Source organism: Perca flavescens, chromosome 18, assembly GCF_004354835.1.
Source record: "Perca flavescens isolate YP-PL-M2 chromosome 18, PFLA_1.0, whole genome shotgun sequence".
Lineage (NCBI taxonomy): Eukaryota > Metazoa > Chordata > Actinopteri > Perciformes > Percidae > Perca > Perca flavescens.
The window spans coordinates 28,378,704-28,393,059 of NC_041348.1; the positions used below are offsets into that span (position 1 = coordinate 28,378,704).

The 14,356-nt window shown below is 40.5% G+C and overlaps 1 protein-coding gene across 2 annotated transcripts; it reads right to left on the reverse strand.

Annotated features, from left to right (window-relative positions):
• Positions 1-5,992: 5,992 nt before the first annotated feature.
• Positions 5,993-13,826, reverse strand: LOC114573703 (uncharacterized). Of its 2 annotated transcripts, none has more exons than XM_028606009.1 (9): positions 13,686-13,826; positions 13,111-13,446; positions 12,716-12,973; positions 12,541-12,582; positions 10,916-11,008; positions 10,788-10,816; positions 10,426-10,482; positions 9,597-9,665; positions 5,993-6,232 (listed from the first exon to the last, which is right to left on the reverse strand). In XM_028606009.1, exons 1-9 carry the CDS (start codon positions 13,744-13,746, stop codon positions 6,101-6,103), a joined length of 1,077 nt encoding a protein of 358 aa, XP_028461810.1. In that variant the 5' UTR covers positions 13,747-13,826; the 3' UTR covers positions 5,993-6,100. The 2 variants fall into 2 exon arrangements, with proteins under 2 accessions (XP_028461810.1, XP_028461809.1); XM_028606008.1 differs by having other exon boundaries at positions 13,111-13,449.
• Positions 13,827-14,356: the final 530 nt, after the last annotated feature.

Sequence of the window (14,356 nt, forward strand, 5' to 3'; positions counted from 1 at the left end):
TTTAAATCATTGCTGGTTCCATGGTATCACAATTTTGGATAGCCATCATGGAAACATAATGAATTATCTGATTCAACTGTTTCTCTATTTTTTTTAAATAAATTATCAAATAAATGTAACTTACGTTTTTCCTTTTTTATGTTTTATGCCATTAACTATTATTCTGCTCAAAAGACATTTAGGAGCTATTCCTGCTTCCGGCCATGGTTGTGCTAGCTGGACACATTTGTGGCCCGGTGGATTTGGAATGTTGGAAACTGCAAATGACATTTGGTTTTAGACACTTCTCATTAATTCAGGTGTTGAATACGACTTCAACAGTCATGAGAGATTCAATCATTTTTGATAAATGACATCATTTATTTAGTTCAAATTAAGTATTTCACATCCTACCTCCTTTCAGCGTGCTCTTTCATAGCACCAGGACATTTTTAAGATGATGTTTCGGGCTTTTACTGTAATTGATAGGATAGCTGAAGATAAGAACGGGGTGAGAGAGAGAGGGGGCACGAAACACAGAAAAGGCCTGCGGGTCGGACATGAACCCGGGACACTGAGGTGAGGACTGAGGGGCGCCCACCCTCAGGTAATAAGAGACTAAAACAGATTAATCATGAATTTAAAACTCAGTAAAAACTCAAAACACTGACATTTTTTATTTATTTATGTAATCTCTAAAAACCTGACAAATTCATACAGCAGAAGAAAACAGTAATAAACAATGACACAATAAAAGCTCAATAATATGCACAAGATCCTTCATGACATGACTGATCCCTCTTTAAATTGTTTTAATGGAACATGTGTATGTTCAAAAGTTGTTTTTGTTGCGCACCAGAAAACTCAGATTGGACAGATAGTTTAGCTAGCTGTCTGGATTTACCCTGCAGAGATCTGAGGAGCAGTTAACCATAGTCCTCAGAAATCAGCCGGAGGTTAGAATTATAACACAAAGCAAGCTGAAGGAAACGGACATCGGCGAAAAGACATGCATCCGGCGGGATTTCCTGCGACAACGGAGCAATCCCAGAAGTGGAACGTCGAGGATATAGACTACTGAGCCAGAAACCCTGAGAGCTTCCTGGTTACACAAGCTAACATACATCAATCAATAAAGTTAAAGGAACACACCCACATATTGGGACTTTAGCTTATTCACCGTATCCCCCAGAGTTAGATAATATCCTTCTCATCTCCGTGCGTGTCATAACTCTGTCTGACACACCCACCGCTAGCCTAGCTTAGCACAGATCCTGGAGGTAACCGGCTCCATCTAGCCTAGCTTAGCACAGATCAAGGAGGTAACCTGCTCCATCTAGCCTACTGCTCCCAATAAGTGACAAAATAACGCCAACATTTTTCTGTTTACATGTTGTCATTTGTATAGTCACAGCGTCACACGAGGTCACATGAGAAACAGCCATCTTCTAACTGTATACATACTGGGAACTATATTCTCAGAAAGGCGAAGCACTGCTACTTCTGCTACTTGGGCGGAGTGATTTGCTCGCAGCACCTGAGAAGCCCCGTGTTGAGGAGCTGAGAGTAACAACGGGGCTTTTCTGGTGTTGCGCTAGACAGAGCTACGACACGCACAGAGATGAGAAGGGTATGTATGGACTTATCTAACTCTGGGTGCTGTAACGCTGTCTGATGGTTCCAGCATTAGCTTGGCCAGCACAGATCCTGCAGGTAACTGGTTCCAACTAGCCTACTGCTCCAAATTGTGACAAAAGTGACAAAATAACGCCAACATGTTCCTATTTACATGTTGTGATTTGTATAGTCACAGCGTGTACAAATAACAACGTAACATGCAGAGGTGGGTAGTAACGAGTTACATTTACTCCATTACATTTACTTGAGTAAGTTTTTGAAAAAATGATACTTCTAGGAGTAGTTTTAAATCTCTATACTTTTTACTTTTACTTGAGTAGATTTGTGAAGAAGAAGCTGTACTCTTACTCAGCTACATTAGGCTACAATGAGCTCGTTACTTTTCTTTTTACCTCTTTGGTATTCTACGCGTCATTGTTTTTATCCCTCCGCGTACGCCTCATTTTAATGTTTTCTTTTGACAGAGAGAGAGACTTCCGCTAAAGGCTCTACCACGTGACTGTGTTTCACCAATCAAACGTAGTTGTGCAGTCTCGTCTCGTCACCATACTCAAACTCAGCGGCGGGACGGGTAGCTTACAGTCGCAGCAAAACAAAGTTTGACCAATAGCCACATATTTTACATAAGAAGAGCAAACTATAATTCTACATAAATACAAAGAACACAGACACGGTTTTACAGGCAAAACACAATACAGTCGCTGCTTCCTAAAACAGGAGGACAGCTGGCAAAAAAAAAAAATAGCCGACGCTGTAGATGCGCACAACTCTTAGGCTATCAATATCGCTTCCCCATCAGTCAGGCACAAGATCTGACCATAATTACACGTGTACTTTCCATAAACTGCCGTTGCTTTAGCCTTTTATTTCAGTTGCAACCCTGGCAGTGGAAGCGATCGTGAGAGCAAATAAAAAATATAATTCAAACCGCTGTGCGCATTACACACGGCAAATATACCCATCAGGGAATGTTAACGGGGCTGTCGGTCACTAAATGTTTTTTGTATGAGCACACCCCTCTCTTTTTCTCTCTCCCCCTCTCTCTCTCTCCGCGCGCCGAGCTCCACCTGATCTTCTAAGAACGGTGAAGTTATCAATCGAGTATTGATTGGTCAGTAGGCGTGCTTTTACACCGGTTGATCTCTGATCTCCAACTTAACCTGCTAGCGACCAGGTTAGGCATCCAGCATAAGTTACCATGGCGATTGAACCCGATAACAAGTGATACACCTTTGTGATTGAAAGCATGTTTACCTTAGTAAAAGTGCCAAACAGCAGCTCCATTACCTTGTTCTAGTTCTGCCTGCAGAGCCTGGTAAAAAAAAAGTGTAAAGGTTTGGAAATTTGTGTTACTTGTGCTTATTTATTTTTTTATGTATTATTATTTTATTGATTTTATTTTTTAAGTACTTGAATTTACCTGGATTATTTTAATTTAAGCTATTTTGTAATTAATTAATTAATTAATTAAAATGTATTTAATTGATTAGATGAACTATAATTTGCCTAAATATGATTATTTTGTATTTTTGTCCGTCTGATTGAATGCTTGTGTTAAAAAAATAAATCAGACGTTACTCAACAGTTACTCAGTACTTGAGTAGTTTTTTCACCAAGTACTTTTTTACTCTTACTAAAGTAATTCATTTGATGACTACTTTTTACTTTTACTTGAGTCATATTATTCTGAAGTAACAGTACTTTTACTTGAGTACAATTTTTGGCTACTCTACCCACCTCTGGTAACATGAGACACAGCCATCTTCTAACAGTAAACAAACCGGGAACTATATTCTCAGACAGGCTTGCTGCGAGCATATCACTCCGCCTATACTATATTCTTCCACCTGAGAATATAGTTCCTAGTTTGTTTACAGTTAGAAGATGGCTGTGTCTCATGTTACGTTGTTTTTTGTACACGCTGTGACTCTACAAATCACAACATGTAAATAGGAACATGTTGGCGTTATTTAGTCACTTATTCGGAGCAGTAGGATTACTGGAACCATTCACCTGCATGTTCTGTGCTGGCCTGATGCCGCTGGAGCCGTCAGACAGCGTTACAGAACACACGGAGATGAGAAGGATATGTATGGACTTGTCTAACTTTGGGGGTTACGGTGAATAAGCTAAATTCCCAATAAGTCGGCGTGTTCCTTTAAAGGGGTGATAGAATGATTATATAGGGTATTTCACACTGTTCCTTATGGTCTCCTAATGGGCTATGTAACATTGGTTGGGCTGAAAATGGTCTGGTTGATATTTTATTGGCCCTTATGCATCCCTGTGTTTTGGCCCTTTTTGTAAGAAGAGCTTTTCTTCCAAATATGGTATGCTCATGAATATTTAGATGAGCTGTGCGCTGATTGGTTGAGCGAATCCCCATACACACACATTAAATCAAATATGGGCCGTTTTACGAAAATGTATGGCTAATTGCAAATTTGGTAAGACGTGTTGGACTTTAGGAGCTCCACACAGTCTGACTAGAAAGTGGCAGCCTGCTGGGCTCCATACCCAGGGCAAAGTCACCATTTGTGGATTACTGAGCTACCGGGGCACGTTTTTTCCAATGCATTTTTCGTGAATTTCAGAGGTCTCGTTAACACACATATCCATTAAAAGATTAACTGGAACCTGCGGTAAGAGATTGCAGGTGTAACAAGCTCGCTGACCGCGCTCTCAGTCACACACACCGGCAATTTAGCAGGAAAAGGGGAGGGAGAACAGCAAGCTGCAGGCCCTGGAGCTCTGTCAGGGTACCGGCGTTTGGTAGTCCAGTCACCCAGAAAAGGTGAGTTTGGGTATTGAGCACCGCGGGCTGCCGGCCGTGACGGAGCTCAATTGAGCTCACAGCAGGCCGGGGTCTGTGAAGGAGGACAGGCAGGGCAGCGATGTAGCAACCCAAGCAGCACCGGCCGCTGAACTCTGACACACAGTCGGACAAAATTTGCAATTAGCCATACATTTTCGTGAAACGGCCCATATTTGAGCTTTACATAGTCGATTTCTCGCATAATGTTATAGCAGAGATCTGCTCAACCTAGATTCAGAAGACATTCAGTTGTGTAGCCTATGTAAATTTTGGGGCGTGACCATTCTCTTAATACACCCATGGGCGTGACAAAGGTACAGGTCCTAGGATGCTTACGTCAACTTCTAGCTTTGTTGAGATTCGCCCGTTTTCAGAGGCAGTTTCAAAATATGAGATTTTCATAGTAAAGGGGTGTCAATGGGATTGTGAGCTTCTATGTATGTCCTATTTACCCACCGAACTGTCGTTATTCAACTATGACAGGGTAAAATCGGTTTTGCATTCTAGCACCCCTTTAATAAAGTGCCTGACAGCAAGTTTACAAAGAAAAATATATTATATACAGTATTATACACATATCTCATTCATTTAAGAAACCAGTAATGTGAATGTCAGGTTCTTACGTGTACGTTTCACATTGTGCTACTAGTTAATCTACTAAACCCCCTTCTGGACAGAAAGGCATTTTCAGCAATAAACATTGAAATGATCATAAACATATTTTTAACAAAAAGAAAACTTGATCATATGCTCATGTAAGACCTGAAATGTAAACCTACCACTGTATTATTCCAGTGGGTTTGTTTTTATATTGATACCAATACATTTAAAAACATCATGTAAAACAACCTAATCCAGTCCATCATATAAAATCACATTAATCTTGTAAACAACCAGATGAAGCATCAATAACACTGCTATTAATCTGGTAAAAGGGTTATTTTACAAAACTATAAATAAATATTAAATGATCACAAGGATTTCTACTGTAGAAACAATGTTGCTAAACACAGTTGGAGTGAATTTTAGTAAAAGCCACTCCCGGAATAAAAACAGACTTGGGGTCTCATTTATAAAACTGTGCATAGGATCCTTACTATAAGTGTATGTACGCCCAAAAGCCCAAAATGAAAAAAAGTCAGATTCATAAAACTTTGTGTAAGCACACCTGTAAGCAATGTTCCCTTTATAAATCAGAGATTACCTACAAGTGTGCGTACGTGGATCAGCCTCTTATCCCGCCCTGTACACGCGCATTTTTAACCATAAATAGTCAATGCAAAGCACCTCGTGAATGCTGATCAGTATATGAATGACACTGGCAGTTGTTACACCGAATCATGACGACTGAGTGAGAAAAAGCCAAAAACTTCTCAGACGTTCAGGAATTGCTGCAAATTGATTTATAATTTCGGCCTGTTCTTGCACAGTGTAGGCAAACCTGATCAATAACTACATGTATTAATAATACGTCCAAAACGGCAGGCACCCATTCTCCCGTCAAGTTTGTTTTTTATAAATCACAAACTTTGCGTGGGAAGTGGCGTAAGCACATTTTCAGCCCCGTTTTGTGTGTACGCCACGTTTATAAATGAGACCCCTGGTCTTTTTATTAACTATCAATGCAAATACCTGTAATGCTATGAGCTGTAAGTATACCGTGCTGTCTTATTGGTTTGGTTTGTTGATGGTGGCGTAGAGATCGCTGATATCAGCAGAGGCTGCAGCAGAAGGAGGAGGAGCTTTCACGGTGCTGTAGGTCACTGCATCATCTTCATCATCAGCATCTTTACCCCGAGCCTGGGGAAAGAGAGGGAAACAGCACAACACATGACTGAGTACCCAGGGCCTTCATGTGAAGAGGGCCCAAAAATATGCTAGAATGAATAGCTGTGGATGCGAGGAGGGCCTATAGAAAATACCTTTCTACAGGGCCCAGAATTTTGTCCCTACGCCCCTGTCTATGTGTACTGAATGTGGAAACTGTTTATGTCTTGCTGCTTCCTGTTTCTCTGCATGCCTCCTTAAAGGTGCTCTAAGTGATGTCACAAGTTTTTAAGCTACAACATTTTTTGTCACAAAGAGCAAACATCTCCTCACTATCCGCTAGCTGCCTGTCCCCTGAAAAACGCGGTCTCTGTAGACAGCCCAGGCTCCACAAACGGCAACAAAAACAAACCGCGCCAACCAGGGGCCCGTTTCAGGAAGGAGGTTTAACAAACTGAGTCTAACCCTGATGTCTGAGTTGATTTACCCTGAGATGGGAAACTCAGAGTTTTCGGTTCCAGAACAGCTGATTTGAGTTGGTTCAATCAACTTGGAGTAGGTTCACTCAGGGTTACGCTCATGCACAAAAGGCAGCATGAATGGAGCCATGATTCTACAATTCACCATGGTAACAACCACAAACAAATGGGTCGGCGGAAATACTCATGCGCACAAACAGCGAGTTTGAACATGCATTTTGTTAAAAAAGCAAGACAGCTGCTGCTGCTGCAAAAGAGAGAGAATTGGTGTGGGAGAAAATTGCTGCTCGAGTCAATGCATACGCATTAACAGTGTATTAATTTCATATTAAATCACAGTAAACATATAATATTAATGGTGAAAACTGGAATTGTATTACACCTATAATTTCATTTAGGTGCAATCCTGCGGGCGAAAAAGTAAGCTATAGCCTACTAATCCCATTCTGAGGCTGCAGCACCATGATCATTAACAGAACTATAATGTATAATCATTTATTTCTTTGTAATGGCTCTCACTGGTTTGTGTCCAGGGAACACTACAAAAACGTTTAAAAAACGTTTCAGAGCGAGTCACACTTTTCTGACGGCTCTGCATACAGTGGCTTTACAATTACAGTATGATCCACTACACTGTTATAAAGAAAACTGCCGTTTGCAAAAAACGTAATGCTACACAAAGAATCTGCTGGGATGTTAAAGTCTGTCCACGATGGTTGATGTTAGTGATATGAGGACGGATAAGGTATCTACATATCTAATGGACTGTGATAAAAAATACCTCTCAAATCGGTTATGTGGAAATGAAAATACATCTATAGTCGGGCCACATTATCATCTCCCGACGTAAACTCTCTGTGAATTAATAAGGCTTTTTCATCAATGGGATCGTCAACAATTTAAGGACATGACATGTTTGAGAAAAAAACGTCTTATAATCTGCCTAACATAAACCAATACGACTTTTTATTCATGCAGATAACAAACTGCATTAAAATGCGCCTGATACAGACTGAATGAATGAATGAGGAAATGAATTTTTCAAGAAACTCAAGGTTTCTTGAAGAAAACCTGCTCCCGACCAGGTTAGGTTCACAGGCTCAGTTACCATAGTAACTGACTCTGAGGTTAAGTTACCTCTCTTTCTGAAACGGAAAACCCAGAGTTTCCCTCATCTTAACCAACTCAGAGTTTTCACTAAACCTGCTTTCTGGAACGGGCCTCTGCACCAGGAGCACCACGAACAATAACAAACAGTGTTCCAGCCAACAACCGACAAGAAGGAGATGGTTGAGCCATCACCACAGCAGCGTTAGCACGTAGGCTACTTCCACAATGCATGTTCATGACTTTTTCAGGAAGCACGGAAGAGAGGGGGATGGGATGGGATGAGGAGGAGGGAGGGGCGAGCTAGCCTCGTTTTGTTTGACAAAACTTCAAATATCAACAAGAAGTAACGTCACCCAAAATCGCTTAGAGCACCTTTAAGAATGCTTATGTTGTTGCTGTTGCTGTCTTTATGGTGTCTTGTTGTCTTGTCGTCTGTAAATGTTAACCTGTACTCATGTGTCATGCTGTTTCCTGCTGCTCTAATCTCAAAACATCTAGCCTAAGGACTAGTTGAAAATTAGCCGTCTGGCTAACACTGGCACATTTACAGAAATGTTGATTATTAGTACGTATTCCCATATAAACACAACGACATGGACTATGCAACAAACGCAACACAATGAATGAAAAAATTGAATCTTAAAGACTTTGGTAATCCCCTAACCTTGCATTGCCAGACCTTCCTCTACAGCGCTGTGAAGGAAGGTCTGGCTAGTCCACACAGCATTCCAGGATGGGAGTAAAACGTGCTCTGGTTTATTGGCATTTCTTTAAACCAATCACAATCGTCTTAGGCGGCGCTAAGCATTGGACAGCCTCTAACCTCGGGAAGGAACTTGTTTCGATGGAACATGTGTACGTTTAAAGGTTGTTTTAGTCGTGCAACAGAAAACTCAGATTGGACAGATAGTCTAGCTAGCTGTCTTGATTTACCCTGCAGAGATCTGAGGAGCAGTTAACTATAGTCCTCAGAAATCCACCAGAGTTTAGAATCACAACACAAAGAAAGCAGAAGGAACTGACGTCCGACCGAAAAAGAGGGACATCTGGCTGAATTTCCGGTGGCACCGGAGGAATTCCTGAAGTGGAACGTCGTGGATATAGACTAGTAATAGAAATGCTAATTTCAATACTTGTAAAACGTTTTAACATCAGCCTCAGCTGTACTTTGTGATTAATGCCTATAGACTTTTTTAACGGCAGACATGCTGACATGTCATAGTAGGAAAAGCACAGGTGTATTCAAAACCATTAATGATGGCTGCATTCCACTTAGGAGAGGCCCTGGTATTGTGCATGCTGACTCACTGAAATATCTTACTGGGACACTTGATGGAACTGAGCCATCATTAAGTTTATCAATTTCAGCTTTGTTTTTCCTACTATGACAAGTCAAAATGTCTGCTGTGAAAAAGGTCCATTACCAAATGTTAGCATGCTAAGGTTCTGATCTAAGATAGTGGCCATGTCAAAGATTACAGTTGCTTAGCATCAGCACGTTAGCAACATGGATGTGGTTAGCATGCTGCATGATGCAATCAGCTCAAAGCTGCACTGTGCAGCTTCACAGAGCCACTCACATGGCTGTAGCCTCTTGATTCAGTAACATCATCACTATAACCAATCAGACAGCTCACATGGCTGTAGCCTCTTGATTCAGTAACATCATCACTATAACCAATCAGACAGCTCACATGGCTGTAGCCTCTTGATTCAGTAACATCATCACTATAACCAATCAGACAGCTCACATGGCTGTAGCCTCTTGATTCAGTAACATCATCACTATAACCAATCAGACAGCTGACCTGAGCTCTACTGCTGCTCTTCTTGGTGTGGCTGACGGAGGCGTAGAAAACACCACCTTCAGGATCAGCCTGCACAGAGAAGAAAACATCATGGCTGCTCAGTAACATGTTGGGGGTTGTAGTTTAGCTGCAGAATTTGACTTCTCTTTTTCTCTGAGAGAGGGAAGTTGGACATTTAGAGCTTTTTAACTGTGTGTGTGTGTGTGTGTGTGTGTGTGTGTGTGTGTGTGTGTGTGTTTGTGTGTGAGATCTCACAACAATTATAGGCCTGTAACAGTGGGTGTAACTCTGTACTCTGTGTGTGTGTGCGTGTGTGTATGTGTGTGTGTGTGCGTGCGTGTGTGCATGCGTGTGTGTGAGATCTCACAACAATTATAGGCCTGTAACAGTGGGTGTAACTATGTACTGTGTGTGTGTGTGTGTGTGTGTGTGTGTGTGTGTGTGTGTGTGTGTGTGTGTGTGTGTGTGTGTGTGTGTGTGTGTGTGTGTGTGTGTGTGTGTGTGTGTGTGTGTGTGTGTGTGTGTGTGCGTGCGTGCGTGATCTCACAACAATTATAGGCCAGTAACAGTGGGTGTAACTATATACTGTGTGTGTGTGTGTGTATGTGCGTGTGTGTGCGTGTATGTGTGTGTGCGTGCGTGCGTGTGTGTGTGTGAGATCTCACAACAATTATAGGCCAGTAACAGTGGGTGTAACTCTGTACTGTGTGTGTGTGTGTGTGTGTGTGTGTGTGTGTGTGTGTGTGTGTGTGTGTGTGTGTGTGTGTGTGTGTGTGTGTGTGTGTGTGTGTGTGTGTGTGTGTGTGTGTGTGTGTGTGTGTGATCTCACCATGTCCTGACTGGTTTCTGGAGCAGACTGAGTCTCTGCAGGGTTCAAACTCAGTCCCTGGACAAACACAGACTAGTTAAGGTTTTCCATTCACATCTATTGATAATTATTATAGTTATTATATATTATATTATATACTGTGTGCTATGCTGTAAATGAACATCTACTTCTTCTGATTTTTCCCTGAATGTCCCTCTCAAGCCAAATTCTAAATTTGATATTGGATTACAAGGTCATTTTGGAGACCTTTGCTGCTGCAACTGGTTTATGTCAATACAACACAGTAAACTGAAGAACTACCACAAACAGTTTTTAAAAGTCATAACTATATACAAATATGATTATAAAGGTTTAAAACTCACAATGTTTTCATTTGTCTGCGTTTTGTTACCTGGAAACACAAAAGAGAGTCGACTTTAGCTTCCATAGTCAAATTCCCGGTTCATTAAAACCCTTTTATTAAAAAAGTTGAATCTGTGATTGTTCTCACTTTTAGTTTTCTTCCGTCTGATGACTACCACAATGATGATTGCTGCTAAGAGTGCTGTTACTCCCACAGGAACAATGATGTACACCCACCAATCTGGAAGGAGAATAAAATCATTTTGGTTACAGCTTCATGTTCGGTTAAAAATAACAACTACAATATTACTATATGTGCTTTTTGTCAACATTTTGAAACATATTTTGCGAAGTAAATCTGTTTCTGTTGGTACAAATCTGCATCTCTTAGTTAACACACCTCACATCATGTCTACAGCCAATGATTCTTACATTGAATGTCGTTCATAATTGTATCTTTAAACAATTTAACATCTCATGAACCCGTTGCTACATTGTCTTGATTATGGTTTGAGAAAATTCACCAACCTCTAATGAAACGCTTCATAAAAAAGCTTGCTTTTATCTGTTTTTTTTTCTATACCACATTATGGGTAGCAAGGCAAGGTTTGATACTTGTGTAGATAATTCATACTTCAGGCTTTATAAGGATCAAGAGAGAGAGAGAGAGAGAGAGAGAGAGGCTTCATAAGGATCAAGAGAGAGATGTAGAGAAAGACAGAGAGTAAGAAAGAGAGAGATAGAGAAAAAGAAGACAGACAAAGAGAGAGAGAGAAAGAGAGAGAGACAGAGAGAGAGAGGCTTCATAAGGATCAAGAGAGAGAGATATAGAGAAAGACAGAGAGAGTAAGAAAGAGAGAGATAGAGAAAAAGAAGACAGACAAAGAGAGAGAGAGAAAGAGAGAGAGGGAGAGAGAGAAAAACAGAGAAAGAGAGAGAGAGAGAGATAGAGAGAGAGAGAGAGAGAGACAGAGAGAGACAGAGACAGAGAGAGAGGCTTCATAAGGATCAAGAGAGAGAGATATAGAGAAAAGAGAGAGAGAGACAGAGAGAGAGAGAGAGAGAGAGAGAGAGAGAGAGAGAGAGAGAGAGGCTTCATAAGGATCAAGAGAGAGAGATATAGAGAAAGACAGAGAGAGTAAGAAAGAGAGAGATAGAGAAAAAGAAGACAGACAAAGAGAGAGAAAGAGAGAGAGGGAGAGAGAGAAAAACAGAGAAAGGGAGAGAGAGACAGAGAGAGATACAGAGAGAGAGAGACAGAGAGAAAAAGAGAGAGAGACAGAGAGAGAAAGAGAGAGAAAGACAGAGAGAGAAAGAGAGAGAGCGAGAGCTAATGTGTTTTGTTTGTTTTCTTTCTTACATTTTTTTGTTGTTTGGTTTGTTTTGTTTGATGTTATATTGATATACTGTAGTTGTTTTCATGTTTTTCTTTCTTTTTGTTTTTAAATGTATATGTTTTAGTTTACTCAATGGATTGTATGTATGTATTTCTTCTCATGTTATTATCCTTGATGCTTTGGCAATATTGTTATTTCTGACATTTATACCAATAAAGCAATTTGAATTGAGAGAGAGAGAGATGGAGAGAGAGAGATAGAGAGAGAGAGAGGAGAGAGAGAGAGAAAGAGAAATGGAGAGAGAGATAGATAGAGAGAGAGAAGGTGTGAGAGAGAGCTAAAGATAGAGAGAAAGAGAGAGAGGGAGAGAGAGGGAGAGAGAGGGAAGGTGAGAGAGAGATAGAGATAGAGAGAGAGAGAATGATGTAGTAACTACCTGGTGTTGTTGGTGTGTTATCTGTTCCCACTGTTGTGCTTCCTTTTGATTTTGTTATAAAACAACAAAACACAACAAATGGTGTTAAAATACTTCTTATTTACTATCTGAAGAAACTAAACAAGAAATAATAATCATCTTAAAAGTTTAAATGTATCAATAAAACCAACTGTACCTGTTTCCTTACAAGAGGACTGGGGGCCGACATTACACAGCAGCGTGTTTCCATTCTTCTTATCTGTCATGTTACACTTCAGTAACTTCTGATTAAGATGAGGAGGAAATGTCACACTGGCTGAACAGGTATGAGGTGTTATCTCCACGTCATTCTCATTCCCCTCATACAGCCACTTCACTGAGTGATCACACCCAGCATCAGTCAACACAGAGCAGATCAAGGTGACTGTATCATCAGTGTTCTTCTGTTCTACCACTGGTGAAGATGGAGATATTGTGAGAGAAAGACAACAAGAGTAAAATTAACTTCATCACTGTAATCATAATTATTGTCGTGTTTCAGTATATTGTTCTAACAAGACAGTTAGTAAACATTATGATGTAAATACTCACTGGTAACAACAGACAGATGAACCACAGCATCTGGACCTTGTTGTGGTCCTCCTGATCTGTTGAACTGTCTGCAGGTGTAACGACCAACATTCTCCTCTGTGACATTCTTTATAACCAGAGAACATTTCTCTTTAACACTCAGTCTGTCTGATTTAGCTTTGGGAATCTCATCATTAATCTGTCCAAGCGTTATCAGCTCTACTGCTGCTGCTTCCCCTTTACGACTAGAAAGCCAAGTAGTTTTGTCACAGTTGTCCTGAATTATCACATTTTCACAAGGCAGAGTGACTTCATCTCCAGCTCTGACAGTGACGGAGAGGAGGTTTTGTCCAGCTACTGCTGTTGAAGATTAGAAGAAAAATAACTGAGATAAGAATTTGGCCTTTATGTTTATAGTTAGGTTATGTTTGAGGATGATTATTACAAAAAAACAACAAAGATCAGCACATTAATCCACTCGACACACCATGTTCAAAACAAACAGCAAACTTGGCCGTTTCACTTAAATCAATGTAAGTTATTCAAATACTATCATTAACATTTCTTTTAGTCATGTATGTGTTTTGGGTCCTTACCTGTAAACTGAAGCAGCAGAATCACAAATAAAGTTATTTGAATCGGTCTGAATTCAGCCATCGTGCCTCTCCGTCTCTCTCTCTTGTTCTCTCGCCCTCGACTGTCAACGTTTCTGACTTCTTGAGGAGAGATACAGCGGTTACTTCCCCTTTTGCGTAAGTGTCACTTCCTTATAGTGACTGAATCTTGTTTTTTTCTCATTCTGTCATTTGTTGAATTCACGTAGAAAGATCAACTTTTCATCCTTTTGAATTTCATGTAGATATCTAAACAGCCAAAAAGCCAGATGTGGTTCAGTGTGGAGATAAAAGACACAAGTTCAATGAGTTCAACAACAGGAGCTTGAGGTCAAAGTTATTAATAAACCTGTAGAGTATCAGCTGAGATCTGAGTTGTGGGAGTTGACAGTGATCGTCTCTACTCACCCAGCCTCCAAAACCACAACACAACACGTGTCACTTCTACAGTGCTGTTTCAGAGTCAAACACTTCCTGTCTATACCCACAACCTGCATTAATAGAATGCCTTTAGAAAGGGGTGCCATGGTTGTTCTCACTCTCTGTGCACAGGGGTATTTGCATTTGAATATCTAATTCTCAATACATTTGAAAGTTGACCTAAGTGAATGAAAAATGCATGACTTACCTTGCTGTATGAAACATTAGAAACA